The 22,587-nt window shown below is 53.4% G+C and overlaps 1 protein-coding gene across 1 annotated transcript in view; it reads left to right on the top strand.

The window, feature by feature from the left end:
* The first annotated feature begins 643 nt into the window (after window positions 1-643).
* Window positions 644-22,587, top strand: part of PPL (periplakin) — a 45,059-nt gene continuing 23,115 nt past the window's right edge. The window contains exons 1-2 of the mRNA XM_087815659.1: window positions 644-729; window positions 21,649-21,748. Of these exons, the coding sequence (XP_087671785.1) occupies window positions 668-729; window positions 21,649-21,748 (162 nt within the window). The 5' untranslated portion in view covers window positions 644-667. The remainder of the gene's footprint in view (window positions 730-21,648; window positions 21,749-22,587) is intronic.

Genomic DNA, 22,587 nt, shown 5'->3' on the forward strand with positions numbered 1-22,587 from the left:
GGAGCCGGCCGCAGGATCTGAACTCCCGCAGGCGCGCTCCAGATCCCCCTTTTCTCAGTTGCCACGGACACCGCCACCACCTGAGTGTAATTCACTTTCTCTCCAGGCCACAGTGACCCGGGCCGGTCCGCGCCACACCTGCCTGCAAGACCCACCTGGGTGTGAGCCAACAGGGGGGGCGGCAGAGAGCAGCGAGGGCCCTCGGCCAAGGTAACGCCAGGCCCGGGGGTGAGGGTGGGGCTGAGGGCGCTCAGGAAAGCGCTCTGTGCGCCCCCGCCCGCCTGCCCAGACCTTGGCTGGCGCGGGGGGGGTCCACAAAAGACCCCCGTGTCCCCACCCCCAACCCAGGCAGGGCGCCCCCCGCTCCCGCCCCGCCAAGGGCGCGGGCCCCGCGGGTCTGGAGGCCCCGCCCGCCCGGTGGCCCCGCCCTCGGGAAGGTAAGCGCCACCTTCCCCGAGTGGCTGGGAGAGCCCCGGCCGGCGGGTGCCCCGCCCCCCGCGAGTAGTGATCGCGCACCGCAGGCGCGCCTCACTCGGGCTCCCGCGCCGTCGCTCGCCCACCTGCGCCCGCTGCCGCCCCTCGGTGCGCGCAGGGTCCGCCCGCCGCCCAACGCCCAGTCCCGAGCCGCCGCCCGCTGCCCGCCGGCCCTCGCACCCCGAGCGCCACCATGAACTCGCTCTTCAAGAAGAGAAACAAAGGCAAATACAGCCCCACGGTGCACACCCGGAGGTGAGGAGGCGCCGGCGCGCGGGACCCGCACGCCCTAGCGAAACCCGCGCGCTGGGGGGCGCGCTGGGTCCGGGAGCGCCGCCCCGGGCTCGGGCGAACGGCGGGGCCCTGAGGGCTGCAGGGTGCCCAGGAAGCACGGTCGCGGGAGGCCCGGGGAGCGGGGGACTGAGCCAGGAGTGTGCGACACGCTGGAACGTGGGACCCGAGCGCCACCCTAGAGCTGGGAAGTCGGGCCGCAGTGGGGACGGGCTGGAGGCATCCGAGGGAAAACACTGTATCTGGCACCAGAGAGTTCTAGGAGCCCGGAGAGCACTGGCTTAGCGCCTACAGGGCGGGGAGGGAGCCGGAGGTATAGGGGACCTCCGTGTCCAGAGTCGTCCCTGCGCCGGGGGCCCCTTTGGGCCGTGAAGCACCGCCCAGGTGGGGAGAGCTGTGCCCAGGGGACGCTACACCCAGCGCCGGGGTGGAGAGGAGGCGCATGGGACCTGGGAAGCACTGTCTAGGGGCGCACGGGGGCGGGTAGATTGAGCCGGGGTGTGGGAGAGGGCGTTCCCCTCGCTTCTTGGGGAGCTCGCAGGTGCTCCAGGCGTTGGGGAGGCTAGAGGTGGGCAAGGCCAATTGGATGGGGGTTGCCACCTGCCGCAACATTAACCAGGACCTGCCACACTGCGCTCGAGCCTCGTCAAGAGGAACCGGTGGGTGTGGGATCGATTGGGTGGGGGGCACAGGCTGAAGCACCTCTTGTTCCCGCTCCCCGCTGGCAGCCACACCGGGGTCTGCGCTGCTGCTGGGCGGTGTCGGGACCTCCTTCTGGCTGCGGATTTCTCAGGGGCGTGGCCCTCCCCCCCACCAGCCCCGAAACTGGCGGCGTCTCCGAGCCCGGGGTTCCCAGGGCGGTTTAGGAAAGGAATGACAAGTCTTGATGTGTTTGCGTTAAGAGGGCAGCCCACGTCCGTTTTGATAAGCCTAATGTATTCACTTAATAACCGGTTTAAGGGAGCCTCGTGGAGATGCTGAGATTGAGGGAGAGGGCGGGACCTCAGTGTCTGCCTTGTCCCCTCTCTAGGGAAATGGAGGTGGGGGTCCCATTTAGGAGAGAGCACTTTACCAAATTTCTCTCTAGAAGGGGATTCAGGCAGGTGGGGGACTCAGATCGCACAGCTCACCTGCCTGGGTACCCTCCCCAAGGTGCAGTCACCCTGAGCCACCCCCCCCCCCCCCCCCCCCCCCCCCCCCCCCCCGACCCTGAGCAGCTCCTAACTCCCTTGCAGGCCCCAGATGAAGGCAAGAAAACTCTGGCCAGGGCCCCCACCCCTGCCCCTGTGGTCCAGCCCAGGCAGACCTGTTTGACAGGTGCTGCCGGGCCTGGGTGCTGGCTCAGGGCAGGGCATGTGGGCCCAGCCCTTTCAGAAACTCCACTGCCCAGTGATCCCACCCACCCCCACCTCTGAGTTGAGCTGTTTCAAGCTCAGAGGCATTTCTTCCCTCCCCTGTGAGGCTCCCCCCAACCTCAGCCTCCTTGGTCTTTCGCAATCCCAGAGATGGGGCAGGGCTCTGTACACTGTTCCTCTGTGGCTGGGTCCAGCTGGCTCTCAGACTCAACTGGGGTCCTGTCCAGTCCCTGAGCTGTTCTCTCTTGGACATTGCACAATTGCGTGCTCTGTGCCAGTCAGAGGACTGCACTGTTCTCCCCACATCAAGACTAAGGCCCCTCCAGCCCTTTACACACGCACACATCAGGAGTTGAGCCAGGCCTTGCCCTGCATCCAGTCCCCCAAGGCCTGGGCTTGGACTGAACAAAAGGTTAGGCTAAATCCAGACAAGCTGAGAGGGACTTGATCTTTCCAGCAGACAATTAGGAAGAAAAGATTCCCATCCTTTATAGCTGTGGGGACTCTGAGGGCCTGGGAGTGGCAAGGACACTGGGTCCTGCCCCTCTCCATACTCCTGGCCCAAGGAAGCCACCCCCTGCCCTTGGCTGACTGACCTGATTGATCCCAAATCTCAGCTTAGAGGTGTCTTTCTCCAGGAAGCCTTCCTAGTTCTCTCCCAGGATGGAGTGAAAGACTTCCTTCCTTTGAGCCCCCGTGGCCTTACACAGTCACAACCCTGAGTAGGTGTCAGGTGCTTCTCCAAGTGATCTCAACAGCCCAGTGCACCCCTCTGCCCCTTCCTCTCCATGGCGTTAAGTTCATGGACTGGATTGTGGGATGGGGAACAGCCTCTTGCCCCATTCTCTCAACAAGAATCTTTTGAGCATTAACCAGTGCTTAGCCCTGTCCTTGTAGCTCTCCGATGTGGTCACAGGTCATGGGTCACTGGTCCCGCAGTTATTCTTTCACTGTGAATTTCTGGGGGTCCCCTCCAGATTGCTTGGAGGAAGGTGGGCTTGCCAGTGAGATTCAGCTTGTTATGGTGGGTATGAGCTTTGGGCCTGGGCAGAATGCCTCGCTTCTGATTCTGGCTTTGCCACATCTGCTGTGGGCAAGTCAGGGAACCTCTCTGAGCCTTAAATTTCTCGTCTGCAAAGCAGGAATGATGCTAATGTCTCCTACATGGGGCTACTGGGAGGAGCAAATGTGACAACGAAGATAATACCCCTAGCACATAGGAGGTGCCCAGACAGTGGGTCAGCATCACTGCCTCAGCTGAGGGGACCCAGGACCCAGGAGTTGTGACCTTCACGCCAGGCTGTAAGCTGCAGAGGTGCAAACTAGTGAACAGAGTGCCTCCACCAAGAAAACTGCACCTCCCTGTTTGTCAGCCTTTCCGCAGCTGAAACTGGGGAGGGCTGGGACAGGGTGTGAGCAGCTCTGCTGCTCCCATCACCTTGGTTCCTAATGATAGGTGTGGAGCTTATGTTCACACCTGAGCTAATGACAGACTCAGGCCTGATAGTGCAGGTCACCAAGGACAGCGTCCAGTACAACAGGGAGGGTCAGGAGGGCATCTGCTCCCACCTTCCTGCTCTGTGGCTAAGCGTGCAGCCCGGCCAGCCCTTACTTCCTGGCTGTGCAATCTGGGGCGAGCTGCCTGGCCTCTCTGTGCCTCTGTGTTCTCACCTGTAGAATGGGCACAAGCAGAGTGCCTTCCTGGTGATATGGTGGCATGCGGATTAAATGAAATAATTTAGGAAAGAGTTAAGAAATATAGGAGGCCTAAATCCATGGCAGCTTTAATGAGCATAACTATTGAACAAATGCAGATAAGGCACTTACTGTGTGCCCAAACTGGGTATGCCCTGCAGAACTCCAGGGATGCCATTCCTGAGGGGGTGTGGGGTATAGAGGAAATATTGACAATCTCCCTGCACTTAATTACGAGTATAGTTACAGGACTGGGTTTCGGGGGTGATGGAAGCCACGCAGGGGCAATTGTCCCCAGCAGGACATAGAACTGGACAGATGTTTCTAGCCCAGTGCTCTGGTGCTCCCTAACTGGTCTGAAGTAAGCACTGTTAGAGTAGAGATGTTGGAGATCAGGTAGAACTTCCCAGGGAAGGTGTCCAACCTGTCATGGGGAGGAGTGGGGTGGTTAAGTTCTAGCTCTGAAGTGAGACTGAATTCTGCCTGTTTGATTTTGGCAAAGAAATTTGACCTTGCTGAGCCTCAGCTTTCCCATCTGTAAAATGGGACTAGTCTTGCTCTTCCACCCAGACCTGTGTCCCAGTAAGCGCTCTGCAGCTCTGCAGTAAGCACCCTGGTCTCCCAACATCACTTGGACAGGTTGCTGTGAGAATGGCTTAGTCCTAATGTGGGGAACCTGCATGGGAAGCAGGGCCCAAGGCTTTGTAGGCTGGTGAAAGGGACATGTGCCCTCTTGGAAGTCCGCTGGGGTACCCTGAACTTCTTGGTCGTTAAGAGCACAGAGTTTGATAGCCAGGTGTGAGTTCAAGCCCCTCCTGAGCTGTGTGACCTTGGGCAGATCTCTTAACATCTCTGAGTCTCAGTTTTCTCATCTGTGAAATGAGAGTGATGATAGCAACCTTTCAGCTGGCGAGGTCAAATGTGTGTGATAGGCCCAGGCCCAGGCTTGGTGAGTGCTCAGTAAACTGTAGCAGCTGTTAAGGGTAAGCATCGTGCTAAGCCCAGAGTTAACCAGGCAGCTGGTCTCCTTCCAACTGTGGAGGCTGCAGTCAGGGTGGGGCATGGAGTCAGCTGACTCTCATCCATCCACCCAAACATTCATGTGGACCCTCACACCCCCCTTAAGCAGACACGTGGAGAGACACACATGCACACATTTATTAGTTACAGCTGGAAAGCCTGAACAATTAGTCAGGGAGGCTTTCCCTGTTGGCAAAGCCTACCTCCAACCGTGTGGGTGATTGGACTGCAGTGATCTGCCCAGCCATTTCTGCAGCACCTACTGTGTGCCTGGCGTGGCCATGGATGTTATAGCATCCCATCCTGACACTGCCTGCCATTGGCGGTGGTATCCTAATTCACAGAGGGTAACACCGAGGCCAAGAGTAAAGGCGTTCGCCCAGCCGGCTTGATCTCTCATCACTAATATTTCTCTCTCTCTCTCCCTCTCCCTTCCTCTCTCTGAAATCAATAAAGACATATTTTTAAAAATAAAAATATAAAAAAGGAAAAACTCTCCCTCCCTCCAAAAAGAAAAGTAAAAAAAAAAAAAAGTAAAGGCATTCACCTTGGGTTCACAGCTCACAAATGGCTGATGCTGGGGGCTCAGGGTCCCCTGGGTAAGGAAACTAGGTCTCTCCACCGGACCTGGAGCTGTGGCAGCTGACTAGGGACTGCCCTGGGCCAGTCACTGACTTTTGTCTTCGCTGACTCCACCCCAGCAACCCTCTCCTCTTCTCATCTCTCTGCCCTTGCCCTCACTTGCCCAGTCCTTCTCTTGGCAGAGGGAATGAGACCTAATAAATTAAATTCAGAACAGAACCAGCTGAACTATAAGGAAGCTGCTAATGGTGGCATTTCAGGCATTGTCCGGGGCATTTATCTGGGGACAGGGAATTTGCAGGGAGAGGCTTAACTCAATTCACACCACTTAGGCAGCACCCTGAGGAGGGGAGGGGGCATCAGGAGGGTCCTGGGGTTGGGGGGAAAGCTGCCTTGAGAGCATTTCCAAGGTTCCTTGTCAAGGGAGGAAGACCCAGGATTCCTGTCTTGCCATCGCCACCTGCCTTGCTTCCATCCTGCCTGCCCGGCCTGTCTCGGCCTGTCTCAGAGCGGAAAGAGGGAAATGGCCTCTGGTCTTTGTTCTCTTTGCTTTTGGTTGGTCTTCTGTGTTACAGCCTCTGGAGCCTGGGAAGGGAGGCCCCTGGTGCCGATTTCTGTCTGTAGGCCGAGCCCTGCCCTCTCCCCACTTCTCCCTGCCTCCAGAGGTAGCAGCCCAGGCTGGGCCACCATCCCCTCTTGCCTGGGCACTGTAGTACCCTCTTCACAGTTCCCACTTCCATCCCAGCCCCCAGTCGCTTCTCCCCGTGGCACCCAGGGAGCTCTTTGTAAGATGCAGCTCTGATCCTGTCCCCCTGTGGCTTTAACCCCTCCCCAGGCTTCCCTTTGTTCTCAGGCCCTGGGAGCTGCTGGCCTGCACAGCACAATACTGACTCTTCGCCCCCCACCTTTCCACACTGCACCCAGCCACCTTTGCACACTCTGTTCCCCTGCTGGAATGCTCTTCCCATCCATCTTCGCTTGCTCACTTGTCTTCCTCTTCCATGGCTCTCCGCTGTTCCTCAGGAAAGCCCTCCCTCACCTCTCTGCTGAAGCAGACCCACCTCTTTTGTTGTCTCACCGTCTCCTCTGTGGCTCTTATCTCACAGCCACTGGACTCTGGTGGCCAGGTGGGGATAAATGTCTGTTTGCCCCAGAAACTGGCTGGTGCAGTCCATGTGCTGAGTGACTGAATGAGGGTGAGCTAAGATCCTCTCCCCCTTTAAACATCTCACAGGAACAGACACACTGGTGCATGTACACACACACCCCTGGACCAGGAAGGTGGGGCTGGGTTTTATCTGTGGACAGAAATTCTGGGGCCAGAGCAGAGTGCCCACTGCCCTCTGCCCCCACCCATTCACCTTTGCAAGCTTAGTAAACAGACGGCAACAATGGGGGTTGAGAAGCTGAGACAGTGGGGCCAAGGGGGCCCTAAGCCAGCCTGGTGAGCTTCTGGAGGAGGGGACATCTAGGATCAGAAGAGAAAGCACTGAGGACGAGATGGCGAGCTGTGCATCTACCTACATCAACCTGAAAAGACATCCTGCTGCAAAACTAAAGCAAGGTGGCGGAGGAGGCAAAGAGCACGTTTGTGTGCATTTTTAAAAACATACCCGCAGCACGATTCCATGCAGTGTTTCTGGACGCAGACACAGATATGCATTGAAAGTGTAAAAACAAGTTTAGGAAGAAACCAGCTCCAAAATTACTCTACTCCCGAGGAGGGGGCTGAGGGATAATGAACGAGGACATTTTATTTCTTTTTAAACAAACTCTGAAGCAAATCTAGCAACATGGGAACATTAGCTAAATTGTGGTGGTAGGATTCTTTCCGGGACTTTTCTGCATGTTCAAGTTAGGTCATGGGTTTTCAGGTTTTTTTGAAGGGGGCATGGGGGGGGGGGGGGGGATGGACCAGGAGAACTGGCAGAGGGAACAGCATGGGCTAGAGCCAGGAGGGGAGCCCAGCGTCCTGTATCAGCGTCCAGTCCAGTCGATAGGAAGAGAAAGGGTCTGGGGGAGGAGAGGGACGTGGCCCCAGGGGGCTGAGGCGCCCAGGCATGGTCAGCAAGGGTGGAGGGCAAGCAGGGAGGTTCTGGATGGTAGGCCGTGGAAACTCTGGTGGTGGGGAGGGGCATTTGGAAAGGTGTGAACATATTAGAGTGTCTGAGGTTGAGTCCCAGCTTGGAACAACTGCCCTAAATGATAATTGTTGTCTTTCTTAGATAAAACTACCCTCGGCTCTCTTTTCTAGGCGAGGCTGAGTTTCACTCACCTGCCCAAGGACTCTCAGCTGCTCTGACCTGGGCATTCTCAGCTGGGAGCAGGCAAGCCAGCTGGCTGGCTGCCTGTCCATCCTTTCCTGGGCAGAGGGATTTTTGTCAGGCCTTATGAGATAAACGCACACCCAGGGCAGTGGCTGGCAGCTCCACCCACTGCCTGCTGACCCTGGAAGGCTGCAGGCTGCAGGAAACAGTCGTGTGCAGAATTCTTTGTTATCCCAGATGCCTGGGCTCAGGTTTCAGACTCATACCTTTTAAGGTTTTCTCCATCCAGGATGTGGGGACTTTGGTTCCAGTGGAAGGTTGGGGAAGGGTTCTGAGTCTGTGCCACCAAGAACAGAGAGGGCTCCGGTCTTGTTGCTCAGGAAGAGGAGCTTGACTTCCCAACTATGAAATGGGCAGCTGATCCCCCATGTTACTGAGGGGGAAACTGAGGCCCACAGGCAGGGGTGTGGGGCAAGGTGGGCAGAGTAGGAAAAACCTGGGTTTGGGAGCCCAGAACCCGCCTTCCAGGCCCAGCTGTGCCATGTGTCAGCTGTGCCACGCCACATTCCTGCCCCTCTCTGGGCTTTGTTCCTTTTTTCTTTTAATTGATTTGAGAGAGAGATCGATTTGTTGCTCCACTTATCTATACATTCATTGGTTGCTTCTTGTATACGCCCTAACTGGAGATTGAACCTAAAACATTGGTATATCGGGTTGACTCTCTAACCAACTGAGCTACCTAGCCAGGGCCTCTGGGCTTTTGTTCTTTGTTTTTTTATATATAATTCTCATCCAAGGATATGTTTTTATTGGTTTTAGAGCTAGGAAGTGGGTGGAGAGCGAGAGAGAGGGAGAGAGAGAGAGAGAAACATTGGTCGGTTTCCTCCTGTACACTCCCCAACCAGGGATTGAACCTGCAACCTAGGTATGTGCCCTGGCCAGGAATCAAATCTGCAACCTTTCGGCTTACAGGACAATGCCCCAACCAACTGAGCCACCCAGGCAGGGCTGGGTTTTGTTCTTCATCACTGGAGTGCAAGCTTCATGAAGGCAGGGACTTTGCATGCTGTGTGGTTGCTCCTGGGCCCACAGAATGGTGCCTAGCACATGGTAGGTACTCAGTAAACAGTGGTGGAAGGTCTGCTTTGAAAATTGGTGGCATGTGAGATTGTGGAAAAGACTGGAGATGATGTGTGTAAAGCATTAAGCATGTAGTAGGTGCTCAATAAATGGAGACCTGTACTCCCTGTCCAGTGCTCTTGAACCAGAAATGCTGTTTTAACATAACCCAGGGCACTGAGATCGGCTTGAGCTTCATTTAAACCTTGCAAAAATCTTCAAGACATTCCCTGGTGTTACCAAAAACAGCTTGAATTTCTGTGTGTGTATATAACAATAGCCAAAATGCACATGCCTGATACAGGCCAGAGGTGGGGTGACCTTCCCTGGGCAGAAACGACCAGGCCATGAAACAGTTGGTATAGTTACTATACCAACAACCCTCTCAACACTACTTCCCTGGGACTAATAGCTGGGTGTGGAGAAATTTACTGCCTAATTACCATGGAAGTTTCTGGTAAGGAGAGTATCAGTCAATTGACCAATCAATCTGGTATTTATTGGGTACTTCCTGTATATTGCTTTCTCACAAGACTTCCTTCCTCTAGAGATGGACAATTCTTCCTCAGTCTGCTCTCCCTAGTGCTGTAACACATTGCTCTGGGTTGTTTTCTCATTCCCACCCTGGTTATACATTAGAATCCTCTGAGGAGTTTAAAAAAGCAATGGCCAGGCCCTGCTGAAGACAAATTGGGTCAAAATCTCTGGGGTGGGGCCCAGACTTCAGTCTTTTGATGTACAGCCAGAGGTGTGAGCCACATATTTACATTGATTACCTTGCTCCATCTTGTATTAGAGTTATGTACACCTGTATTCTCCTTTCAGTAGCCATTACCCTGTGTGTCTCACTCTATTCTTTTATTCTCAATCTTCCCACATCATTTTGTTTCAGGTATGTGTCTTATAAAATGGCCTAGAGCTGACTTTTGTTTTATTTTAATATTCTCGTCTAAGGGTCTTTATCTTTTAACCGGCAAGTTTGACTCATTTACATTTATTGTGATGACTGATGTGTTTGGACCTACTCCTGCCATATTGTTTTGTATTCCTTCTTATTATGCTTTCTCTTTGTTTTCTTTGTGTCCCTCTCCTGCATTTTAGTGGATTGAGCTATATTTTCACAATTAAAATTAGGATATAAGGCCTGAAAGGACAGAGCAAATAAAAATACCCTGACCCAGTTTATCTGAATCATTGTAATTATAGTTATTGGGGTGTTTTTCTTAATCCTATCTCTGAGGCTATAAACCTTTTGACAATAAGGACTTAGTCATCTTTTAGGGGAGCCCTCCTGTAGCCCTTAATTCCAGGCCTTGCCTAGGCTTGGGGCTCAATAAATAGGTGTTAACTTGAACAGACATTTTATAGCATGTCTTCTATAAGTCCTGTCTACAGGGGCTTGGTAATGGAGAAGGGCCTGTCCCAGGCCCTGTAAGAAGGGCAGAGATATGAGAGGGAGTTGGCAGGTGGGGGTGAAAATTGGTTCCCAATAATTGAGTATTTAAAAATATTGACTATCTAGAAAACCAACTGGGGTGGCAGCAGTCACCAGCATAGACAATAACTCTGTGGCTTGGGGCAGGTCTCCCCTCCTCCCTGAACTCAGTTTCTTCATCTGCCATGAGAGCAATAATAGTACCGATGAGTTGTTATGAGGATCAGAGTATGAACCCGTGTCAGGCACCAGGTAGAGCATGGCCCAGGGGGTGTTCCCTTCGTGCTGGTTCCTCCCTCCTCCACCCCCACCCCAAAGGCCTGCTCAGAAGGACAGGCTGGGAGCCCCTCATGGGGTCTACTTAGGAGAATGACTCAGCCTCAGTTACCGCTACTGGGATTAATTGTGCTGGTGAAGATGTTCAGCAAGATTCGAATCACTGTGTCTCCCCGAGTGGTGAACACCTTGCTGCATCTTCCTATTTCCCCATGTCTCCCCGATTCTCTCTCCCTGTTTGTGGATCTGTAGTGATGTTCCCGTGTTCTGAGGAAGTGTATCTGGAGCTTGTGAAAAATCTGGCACCACTACTTACTTCCCAGCTGTGTGACCTTGGGCAAGTTTCTTAACCCCTCTGAGCCTCAGTTATCTTCATCTGGAAAATGGGGAGACAGGAGTCGTTGACTGCTATAAAATAGGCATTCAGTTCAACGCCTATTTATTGAGCCCCAAGCCTATTCAAGGTCTGAAATGAAGGGCTACAGAAGGGCCTCCCAAAGATGAATAAGACTTATTGTCCAAAAGTTTATAGCCTAATAGGCAGGATTAAGAAAGTGCCCCAGTGACTGTAAGGGTGCCTACCTCCTAGGGCTGTGATTACAGTGGGTGATACATGAAAGGGCTGAGCACCTAGTAGGTGCTCTTAGTGTTTAGTTGTTCATATTCACCAGTTATTTCCTGAGTGCCTACTGTACGGGCCTTTGTGTCAGGGACAGGACTATGCCCAGGAGTGACAAGCCTTTGCTCTTTCAGCCAGGGAGTGTTTAAAGAAGGTGGAGACTGGGGCCACCCAGCCCCCTAGGTGAGCCTCCCACCAGGTCTGGAGGTTTCTAGGGAGCCACTCAGGCCTTGGCTGGCCCTGGAAGCAGGCAGGACCCAGAAGAAGATGACGGAGGCCAGCAGGAGGCCAGGGCCCTTCTTTGGGCTGTGGGAGGGGCAAGATTGGTTACAGGGAAAGGTGTGCACCCCTTTACATTCCAGACATTCCATGGCTGGTGCCTCCTGCTCCTGCCTGCTCCTGCACACACCCACTGAGGCAGAATTAACCCCAAAAGGGAGGCACTGTAGATGCGATCAAGGGCTGGAACATGGTGACTGACTCAGGCCTGGAGGTCGAGGCAGCTTTAGCCAGGGAGGGAGAGCTGTCCCCACCAGGCATACCCTGTCCCCGCCGGTTCTCACCTCTACACACGGAAAGCTGAGTTGTGACCGATGGGGGACAGAACATTCTGGGCAGGAATGGGCGGTCACTGGGGTGTGAACTGTTTTCTAGAGTGGGCAGTTCAGCAAAGGGGCCGTTCTCCCAGCCTGGAGGGAGGGATGGCTGGGGAGCAAGCCAGGTGCCCCCGGTATTGCCCCCATGGCCTGTAGGTAAGGATGCTGCAGCTCTGGGCGACTGGGAAAGGGTGTTGGGCTGCGTTCTGCATGCCTGGCACGCTGCACCCAGGCACCATGCTCTACTGGGCAAAGTAGGAGCTCTGGATTGTTTTGAAGTCAGGCAGCCAGGGATCCATAGACAAGATCTGTAGACCTGGCCCTGGGCAGGCACCTGGCCCTGGGCAGGCGTCTGGCCAGTCTGTGTGGGTCTGGTGGGAGAGTGGCAGGGAGCAAAGGGAGCAACCGTTTTTTATATGTCCCTAGGTACCAGGCACTGAGCTAGGGAGATAAATGCTCCAAGCATCTGTCAGCTTCATTGGGGCAAGATTGGTGGTCGCTATAGGCTTAGAGCAAAGTGGTCCAGAGGCCTCAGAATCATCCGAGCTGTACCATCCTGTACAGTAACCACGAACCACGTGACATGTGCTTAGAACATAGTAGATGTGCTGCAAGTGAAAACTACATGCCAGGTTTTGAACACTTAATGTGAAAAAAGGAATCTAAAATATCTCATTAATAGTATTCTATTGATTATGTGTCAATATAATATTTAGATACGTTGGGTTGAATAAAATGTCTTGTAAAAGTTAAGTGTACCTGTTTCTTTTGACTTTTTTCAAGCGGCTACTAGAAAGTTAAACTACAAATGTGACACATTCTATTGGACAGTGGTGGCCTTGAAGTCAAAGTGACATAGTACCCCCGGTATGTTTCCCATCTATTGAACGTGTCTTTCTGTTTGCTACTCAGCCAGGTGATACCATAACCCCATTGTGTGGATGAGAAAACTAAGGCCAGGCAGGTGAAATAACATGCGCTGTTAACTCCAAACGCCAGGAGAAGCTCATTTGACTGTTGCTGGGACAAGCTCTTTGCTGGGCGCTGTAGACATGGCAGTGAACAAAATAGGCAAAAGCTCCAGCAATCCTGAGCCTTTGTGATGTGACAGCCATGCCCTAGGTGCTTTACAAGGATTGTCTCCTTGAATGGTCTCAACGCTCTTGGGTGGGATCGATTCTTATCCCCATTTCACAGATGAGAAACCTGAGGCACAGAGAGGCTAATGAACCTGCTCAAGCCCACACCCAGGTTGGGGCAACACCACAGTTTACATTCTTTCCCCAGGCCAGGCTGACTCAGTTTCTCTCCTTGCAGGCAGGATAGAGAGAATGAGCCAGTTGGTGCTACGTGACTTGGACAGGGAATGCTGAAGGCAGCAAGCATGGGTGTCTCTGCTGCGGGCTGGAGGGTTGGCCATTCCTGGTGTCCTTGGAGGGCCTGTGTCTCTCCTGGGGCAGGAGGCTGGGAAGCAGGAGCTTCTGACAGCTGTAGAGTCCTTGGAGGAGGTAGAAAGACCAAGCGGGACAACTGGGCTTGCGGTCAGGAGACTGAGTCTCGGCTTGGGTGGTCCTGGAGGCGACCCACGAACAGAGACCAGAGAGGGCATGGCGAGTGCAAAGGCCCTGAAGCAGGAGAGAGCTCCACACGCTCAGGCAATGAGGCCAGGCACATGGATGGGGGCTGGGGTCCTTGTGGGCCTGGGCAGGGGTGTGAGCTCTGTTCTGAGAGCGCTTGGGAGCACTGGCGAGTCTGAAACCAGACAGTGGTGTGATTGGCTGCATTGTTGAAAGATCTCTCTGACAAATATGTAGAAGTTGGCTCAGGGGGGGCAAGAGCCTGGGTGCAGGGAGACGTTGGGGTTGCCATTGCACTGGTCCAGCTGAGAGGTGGCAACCTTGATCAGGTGGAAACCATGGGGCAGAGGGAGGGTGGAAGCACTGAGAGCTGTTACCAGGTGGAATCAGGGGAGGGAGAGATGGGGATGAGGGTGATTCTTGGGGTTCTGGTTGAACAACTGGGTAGATGGGCCTTCCTTACCCTCCCTCCTGTGGTTCCCTCCTGCAGACAGGGGAGTGTTCTCAGAGCAGCAGAAACCCCATCAGGGAAACGCCCTGTACCCCTCTAATCTCCAAATTTACAGAGATGATCCTTAGCCCAAATTCAAGATGGTTCAGCTGGGCCGGGCCTGGGATCCGTATCCTCCCAGCAGCCTCATTACCCATATCTGTGCACCAGTCTCTCCCTGCAGGGGTTGGAGGAGACATTTCCAAATATTGAGGTTACTTGTGACTTCTCCACGCCTGGGTGAGGCAACATTCATGAGGCGGGACCAGAGTGTGTCTGGGCTTGCATGAACATCAGTGTGAATGGCGTGGGTGGCCTGGGGTCTTCCTTTAGCTCCTCAGTGCCAGTGGGTTCTGACGTCGGCCTCAGCTGCTGGCTTTTATCATTTCCTTAAAAGGAGCCCAAATCCCTGGACAGTGAGTGACTCCAGGTGGAAGCAGAGAGCCTGCGCTCCCCCAAGGCAGCCCTTTATTCTCTCAATTAACCTCCACCCTAGCCCCAGTGGTGTGCGTAGTGCCATGACCCCCATTGACAAATAGGGAAACAGGTTCAGAGAGGCAAAGTAATTTACAGCCTAAAAGGACTGAGCCAAGATTCAAATCCAGGACATCTGCCTTCCGTCTGGGTGCTTAACCAGATTGTAACTGCATAGAGCTATACAGCCAGAAAGGGTGAGCAAAACCAAAACAAGAGGAGGGGACTGAAGGGACCCTCGACACACCTGTGTTCTCTTTCTTTGCCCATGTGAAGCATCCATAGTGACCTCGGGTGCCACCTCTGTCCCCGCATTCCTGACAGCTCAATGACCAGACCATGGGCTATCCTAGGCCACACCGGGTGTCACATGGTCCTGGGTTCCAATCCCAGCTCCCCACTTTGCAGCTGACCTCTTGGGCTGTGAGTGGCCACCTGTAAAGCAGGTCGGACTGTGGTTATTGAATTTCTAACTCCTAGGGACAGAGCCAGAGTACCTGCTGCAATGTGAGGTGCCTAGGCCCTCTCGCCACAGCTCCAGCGCTCTGAGTACATCCTGGGACACAAAGAGACGCCTGTTCCTGGCTGGCACCCTGGGCTCAGGCCCAAAAAGCCCTTGTTTGTGCCTGAGTGTGTCCTCAAACCCGGCCCCAGGGCACTGAGGCAGTGCCAGGCAGCACCCCCAGCCAGCCTGCACCCCGTTTTTCCCTCCTTGTGCCTGCAGTCTCATACACAGGCCAGGCCTAGTAAACAGGGCTGCTTGTCACGCCTTGGACAAGACCTGGACTTATACCAGACTCCAGCTTCCGCAGCCTGGGAGAAGAAAACCAGGGCTGATTCTCTGGAGAAATGGCCCCAATCTACCCGTGTGAGGACCTCACCTGGCTTGTGAAACCCACCTGTAGCCTTTGACTGCAGCCTGGGTGAGGCTGAGGGGGCCCTTTCTGGGGACAGCTGACTTCTGGGTCCCATCAGCTTTTATCAGGTGGCGTCTCAGGCCACAGCACTCCATCTCCTCTCTGCCTGTCCACAGGTGGGCATCTTAGATGCCTCATCGCCCAGAAGCACCCACTCCTGTAGGAGTTTGCTGGGAAATCCAGAAATCTAGAAGGAACCTTTAAAAAAAAAAACTAAACTCTAAACTTTTTACTAATTTCCCAGTTCCCCCAATGTCCATTTTCTGTCCCAGGATCCCACGTCCCATTTAGTTGTCATGTCTCCTTGGTCTCCCATCTGACAGTTCCCCAGTCTTGTCTTTTGTGACCTGGGCACTTTCAGAGAGGTGCTTTGTAGACCCGTCCTCAGTTTGGGTTTGCCTGCTGGCTCCTGGTACTGAGACGGAGGCTGTGTGCTGTTGGGAAGGATTCTGCAGATGGGATCCTCTGTCCCCCTCGGTGCCCGGTGTCAGGAGTCCCACCATGTTGATGTACCCTCTCCCTGGTGATGTTAACCTTGCCATCTTCACTGTGAAGTGACTTCCAGAAGGAAGCAAGTGGGGATCCCCGGGAGAGAAACAATTCAGGGAGCAATGTAAAGGCTTTGTTCTGTTGCGGATGCAACCCCTGTGGGGAATGAAAGAGTGATGAATATGTGTAGCATGCACAGATGTCACTGTCACCATTTTGGAGCCCCTACAATGTGCTAGGTGATTTGCATTCCTTCATTTGATGCCTTTGGTTTACCAGGCACTGTTTTGGCACTGGTGAAAGAGCAGTGACACCCCACTTGTGAGTTTAAATATCAGATATGCTTTGGGACCCCCAGATGCTGCTCTGAACCTCCAACTCAGTCCTCAAACCCCAGAGTGGTCTTTGAAACTCAATTCTGCTATTTCTGACCCTCCCTCACCCACCTCACTTAATTAGGTAGAATGTGCCACCCCCATTTCACAGATGATGAAATCGAGGCTCAGAAATATCAATAGCCCCTCCAAGGTTGATGCAGTCAGGATTTGAACCTGTCTGGCTCCAGACACCAGCTGCCCCCTGTATGACCTTGGGCAGGTGCCTTTGCTTCCGAGGGCCCCGGTTTGCTCATCTGTGTAATGAGCAGGTGGGGCTGGATGACTTCCGAGGCAGCTTCCAGCGCCCACGGCCACTGCCCGCAGCACCAGTGTCCATGGTGAACCTCTGAGTAAGGGGAGGGAGGGGCAGTCATGTCCTGCTCCCAGCATGTCACTCAGATCCGATTCCCTTCTCTTTCCAGGTGGGTGGAGGTGCCATGTGAGTGCGTGGGTGGGACAGGACTGGCATGAGGATCATGGGGAAGGGCTGTATCTTGGCCTCCATCAGCCAGGCTGCTGGCCTCCAGGGTGCCACGTCTGGCTGCCCCTTGTGGCTTATTAACGAGATGAAAAACTGGGCCTGCCCAGCCAGTTCCCAGCCCTCCTGGGATCTGCACCCCTTCCCTGTCGTTACCTAACTGCCCGCATTCCTGCACTCCTGGCACGGGGCTGTAGAGCTCTCATGGGGACACGTGGGCTCCTGTGGCCAGCTTGGTGGCAGGAGGAATGCAGGACCCATTGGGGCCTCTCATTCAGGACCTCAAGCCCAAAGAATGGAAGTGTTGGGACCATGCTCCAGATGCCTGGATTCTAACCTTGGCTCTGCCCTGCTTCCTGGCAGTGGGACTATGGCCAAGTTATCTAATTGATCTGTGCCTCATCTTCCCCATCTGTGAAATGGGAGGACAGTGCTACTTTGGGGAGTGGTAGGATTAAATAACTCATCTACATGTGACTTGCTTAGCCTCAGCCAGGCACGTGGTCAACTCTCCACTGAGTGTTAACTAGCATTCCCCAGGCAGCTGGGCGTAACCCAGAGCTGGCCCAGCCTCCATGGGACACAGGATAAAAGGGGCTGACTCGAGAGAGGCTGAGGGAAGAGAAAAACCCTGTCACTTAGGACTCTTGCCAGTGTTTTTTGGAAACAGCCCTATCGAAATAGAACTCAGATACCATACCATTCGCTCATTTAAAATATGCAGCTCAACGGGTTTTAGTGTATCCAGAGAATTATACAAACGTCAGTATCAATTTTAGAACATTTTCATCCCCTCAGAAACCCCTCTCCCTTTAGCAGTCACTCCCCCTCCCCAGCACCTGCCAACCACTCATCCACTTTTTGCGTCTGTGGATTCGCCTGTTCTGGATCTTTCAGACGAAGGGAATCGTGCGGTACCTGACGCTTGGTGTCCAGCGCGATGGCTTCAGGGTTTCAGTGTCGCCCGTGTACCAGCACCTCAGCCCTCTCCTGGCTGAGCTGTGTTCCCTGCGTGGTTAGACTGCATTCACATACTCATCAGTTGATGACCGCTTGGGTGGTTTCCCCTTTTCTGGCTGTTGTAAATAGTGCTCTGTGAGCACCTGTGCCCAAGTTTTCCTGAGGGCCTGTGCTTTCATTTCTCTTGGGGAGGTGGCAAGGAACGGGCTTGCTGCGTCATGTGGTAACTCTATATTTAACTTTTTGAGGAGCTTCCGGACTGTTTTCCAAAGTAGCTGCACCATTTTGCGTCGATTTCTCCACATCCTTGTCAACAATTGCTATTGTCTGTCTTTTTTTATTATTGCCATCCTGGTGGTTGAGAAGTGGCACCCACTTTGGGGCACTTGGCATTTTAAGTTAATATTTTAAGTGCCTACTGAGTGCTGGGAGCCCTTACAGCAGGGGTGGGGAACCTTTTTTCTGCCAAGGGTCATTTGGATATTTATAACGTCATTCTCAGGCCATACAAAATTATCAACTTAAAAATTAGCCTGCTATATTTGGTCAAACATTTAATTAACTCACCCCTAATGTGGTGGCTGGAACTGCTTCTCTTTGGCGAGGCCTTGGCAGGGGCAGACCAAATGATTTATCCACATGGACGTTCCCACCCCTGCCTTACAGGATAGCCACATGGGGTTGTTAATAGCCTGCACAAGGGACTTGCCTGGGTTGGAATTCTAGCTCTGACATTTAATTACTGTGTGACTAGGAAAGTTACTGAACCTCTCTGATCCTCAGTTTCCACATCTGTAAAGTGGGGATGATTAATGATTACCCTCTGGGCCAACACCTACCTCACAGGCTTGTAATGAAAATTAAGGAAGACGCGGGTGGGGAGCCTGGCGTGTAGAAAGTAAATATGAGCTCATACCAGTATGGTGATGTGGTGGTTGTATGTTGGCTCATGTGATTTTTCCCGAGTAGCTGTTAGCCCAGTGTTTGATCATGTGGCCTCTAGAGCAACACTGTTCTGGTTCTACATTCACAAGCTGTGTGACCCTGGGCAAGTGCCTTGGCATCTCTGAGCCTTGGTTTCCTCTTCTATAAAGGGGCATACAAACCTCCTCCAGGTACTTAGGGTGTGGATGCTATTGGGGTGGTGCCTGTGAAGTCATCTGATGTCTGTAAGTGTCAAATTACCATGATGCCTGTGTGGTTACCCCAGTCAACAGATGGGGAAACTGAGGCACATTAAGGGTAAGGTGCTTGCCTGAGATGGTCCAAACAATGAATAGCCCAGCAGGGCTTTGTGACCTAAAGCTCCCGCCAAACCCCTCTTTGTTGTCCACTAGGAGCCCAGGAGGCTGGCTGTCTCCATTCCCCTTTCTGCCCCATGTCCCCTTCCTGTGCAGGGCTTTAACTAGAACAATGGGCCAGCCAGGGTGGGCCCAGAAGGCACGTTCCTCACACCTGCCCCAACCATTGAAGGGGCCGGATTGGGAACTGGTCCCACGCCCAGAGGTGCGGCTGGGCTGGGCCCCGAGAGAGACTAAGGACACCACCTAACCCATAGTGCAGGTCCCTGATGGCGGCCCACATCGTCACGGGTTAAATATTTGGGTTGAAACGCCCCACAGTCTCAACAGGCCAGGCTAAGGATCAGTGGTAAGGTGGGGCTGAGGGGCCCAGAAGTGCCCACGTTCCCCAGGGGGCCTGCCCAGCCAGGGGGTGGGGCAGTGGGGGTTGCTCAGGACCCAGCAGCCCAGCCCTTCCCCCTTCTTACCCAGATCTTCCATCCACAGTCCCCTCTGCTGAGCCTTCCCGGCCACTCCGCTGAGTACCAGCTTTCTCTCCTGCAGGACTTCTCAGCCTTTGCTGACTCATGAACTTACGGAGGGGTTGGGGTTTCCTACCTGCCTTGACTTACAAAGGCTTCGTTCTGAGGGTGACTTAAAGGACTGGGATTCCTGGGACCCTGCTTTGGGAAAGGCTGCCTCCTTGGTTGACTTTACAGAGGGTTTAGCCTGGGTCTTGTTATTCTCCCCGCTGCCCCTGTCCCCCCAGTTTCTGTGTGTCCAGGCCTGGCACAAAGCAGTCCCTCAGACAAGGTTTGGGACATGGAGGGACAGACTTACGGCTTCTGTTGGCCACACCCGTTTCTGCCTCCCGACTTCCCCCCATACCAGCACTACCTGCAGTGTTGTACCTCAAACTCTGAGGGTATTAGGGTCCCCTGAGGAACCTATAGAAACAACAGCAACAAGAATACAGCTTCCTGGGCCCAGCTCTGGAGATCTAAGTTCAGAGGGTCTGAGTTATGCCCGGGAATCTGAAGGTTTCATGCCACAGTAGGTGGGTCCCAGGCCTTGATTTGAGGACTTCCACTCTGAAAGCTGGCAGCCCCCTTTGCTTGTGTCAAGAGCTCTGCCCTGGGCCAACTGAAGGGACACTCCCATGGCCTGTTTCTTTCATGGCCTCTCCTCGTTGGAGCCTCCTGCCCATGAACCCAACTCTTCCCCATCCTTTAGAATCCAGCTACCACCACCTCCTCCTGGAAGCCTTCATTGATCACCCCTCTCCTCACCCAGCCCATTAGGAGGCTCGTCTGGGCATCCCCAGCCGCCATGCCCGCCTCAGTCTTGTGACTATTTCTGTAAATGCTGACTTTTTTCCCTGTCTAGGGGGTGAATTCTCAGAGGGGTGAGGCTGTGGTCTGTGTGTAGTGCTCGGCCTGGTACACAGTAGATGCTTAATGAGTGCAGGTGGAATGAAACTTCTGGATGCTTGGCTGATCAGGCCCCACTGCAGAGTTGGTACAAAGGGGTTTTTGATGGAGATTTGATGGAGCACTAATCTTGACCATCTGGCTTGCTGGGTGACATTGGCCCACTTGCTTTCCCTCTCTGATCTTTGTTTCTTCCTTTGTTTAAAGAAAACAACAGCAAAGGTGGGGCTGGACAATGATCAGGAAGGCTCCTTTACAATAATCACAAACCTTTGTGAGACTTCCTAGAGGTCCAGCTCTTTGCCTGAATAACCCCACTCCCATTCATAACACCCCTCCGGGAAAGGTACAGTTATTCCATCTGGCAGCGGAAGCAGAGGAACAGAGAGGTACAGCAGCTTGGCCAAGGCACACAGCCAGAACCCGCCTCTGATCCCAGGGCTAAGGTCTTCCCTGCCGTGATAGTGTTTGCCAGAGTGGTATGTGATACGGTTTCAGGGTGTCTGTAACAGAAGAGAACACAGAAACACCGCTTAAGAAAGCTGTTCTGATTTCAAGTCTCTTAGACACTCTGAGAACATCCGAGAGAAAGCCTCGGCTTAGTGCTAACGCAGCTCTGAGTTGGCTGTGGTACATGCCAACCTCTGCTTTTTAGCAAGAGAGGGCTTGGTCTCGTGCAGGCCACCAAGCATCCAGCTAGAACCTAATGCTGTCATCTTATTTCCATGGAATTTTTGGGGGGTTCTTGCTTCCATTATGGCAAGGGTTTCTGGTTTTCTGTTTACAATGGGGAACCCAAGTTCACCTCTTAAGTAAATTTATTTAAATATAAAGACTCTGTAGATTGGAAGGAGAGTGCCGAGTATTTAACAATAAGGGTGCTTGTACCCGAATGATTATAGTGGCATGATTTGTCATGGCCAAAAGGTGGAAACAACCCAAATGTCCATCAACAGAGGAATGGATAAACAATGTGTGGGTTGCCCTTGCAGCGGAATATTAGTCGGCCATAAAAAGGATTCGGTGTTTCTTTTCGGGGTGATGCAAGTGCACTGGAATTAGATAGTGATGATTGTTGTATAACCTTGTGAACATGCTAGAAAGCACCGACTTATATACTCTAAAAGGGTGAATTTTATAGTATGTGAATTGTAGCTCGATAAAAAATATGGAGTAGAGAAAAAATAATAAGAGTGCTCTGCCAACGTGGCAAAATAGAGCGTTAGAGTGAACGACGGAACGGGGGCTGATTTCCCGCCCAGGTGCTGTCTTGTCTCTGTGGCTTTAGTGACTTCACCCTGGGGAACAGCCAAGCTCCATCTGAGGCTCACGGGGCAGTTGCTGTTCAGAGCCTGGACCTGGGGACAGCCTGGGTGGCGAGGCCCTGGTGGGGACATGGCCCCTGCCCTCCAGTCCCCCGGCTCACCTGCTCCTCTCCTGCCCACAGCATCTCTAACAAGGAGCTGTCAGAGCTGATCGATCAGCTGCAGAAGAATGCCGACCAGGTGGAAAAGAACATCGTGGATGTGGAGGCCAAGATGCAGAGCGTGAGTGCCCCCCCCCATGACCCCCTGAGCCTCCAGCCCCTCCAGGACCAGGGTCTTGCCTGACCCAGAGGTTCCCACCTAGGTCTTTCTGCCCCCTAGGGGACATGGGGCCACATTTGGACACATTTTTAGCTGTCACAGCTGGGGGAGTGCAGCGGATGGGAATCTAGTGGGATGCTACTAAACACCCTATAGTGCACAGGATGCCCCCCCACCCGAATGATTCAGCCTCAAATGTCAGCCGCACCAAGGTGGAAAAACTGAGGAGGAGCCTTGCTATGGCTGTTAACACCAGCCCCCAACCCCAGGTACTAAGTTCCTGCCACTTATGGGCCCTGGAAGAGAACCACAGGCCCAGGAGGATCCCATGATTAGGATCCTCTTGCCACTTACTGTGTGACCTTGGGCAAGTCCCCTCACCTCTCTGTGCATGTGATTCTCTCTGAAGGGGTAGGAGTGATTGTCCCTATCGCCTGAGCTGCTGTAAAGTCGAGGAGATCATGCAGGCGCAGTGCAGGGCTCAGTATTATCATCAGTATCATCACTCTTCTCACATGACCACTGCATTACTCAGACTCATGATCCTTCTACTTTGTCAGAGGAGAGAGGGAAAGTAGCTGAGAATCACTTTCCCTTTCTGTGCCTCAGTTTCCTTCTCGTCTCTGTAACATGGGGATAACTACAGTCCTGAGCTGTAGGTTCTCCTAAGGATGCTGTACCACTTGGGACACTGGAGCTGCACTCAAACTGTGAGCTGCTAAAATGAAAACCACCAGCCCAGTGCAGTGAGTTTATACCCAATTTTATAGCTGGAGAAACTGAGGTTCAGAGATGGCCAG

This window comes from Miniopterus natalensis, chromosome 3 (genome assembly GCF_054644295.1).
Source record: "Miniopterus natalensis isolate mMinNat1 chromosome 3, mMinNat1.hap1, whole genome shotgun sequence".
NCBI classification, from domain to species: Eukaryota; Metazoa; Chordata; class Mammalia; order Chiroptera; family Miniopteridae; genus Miniopterus; species Miniopterus natalensis.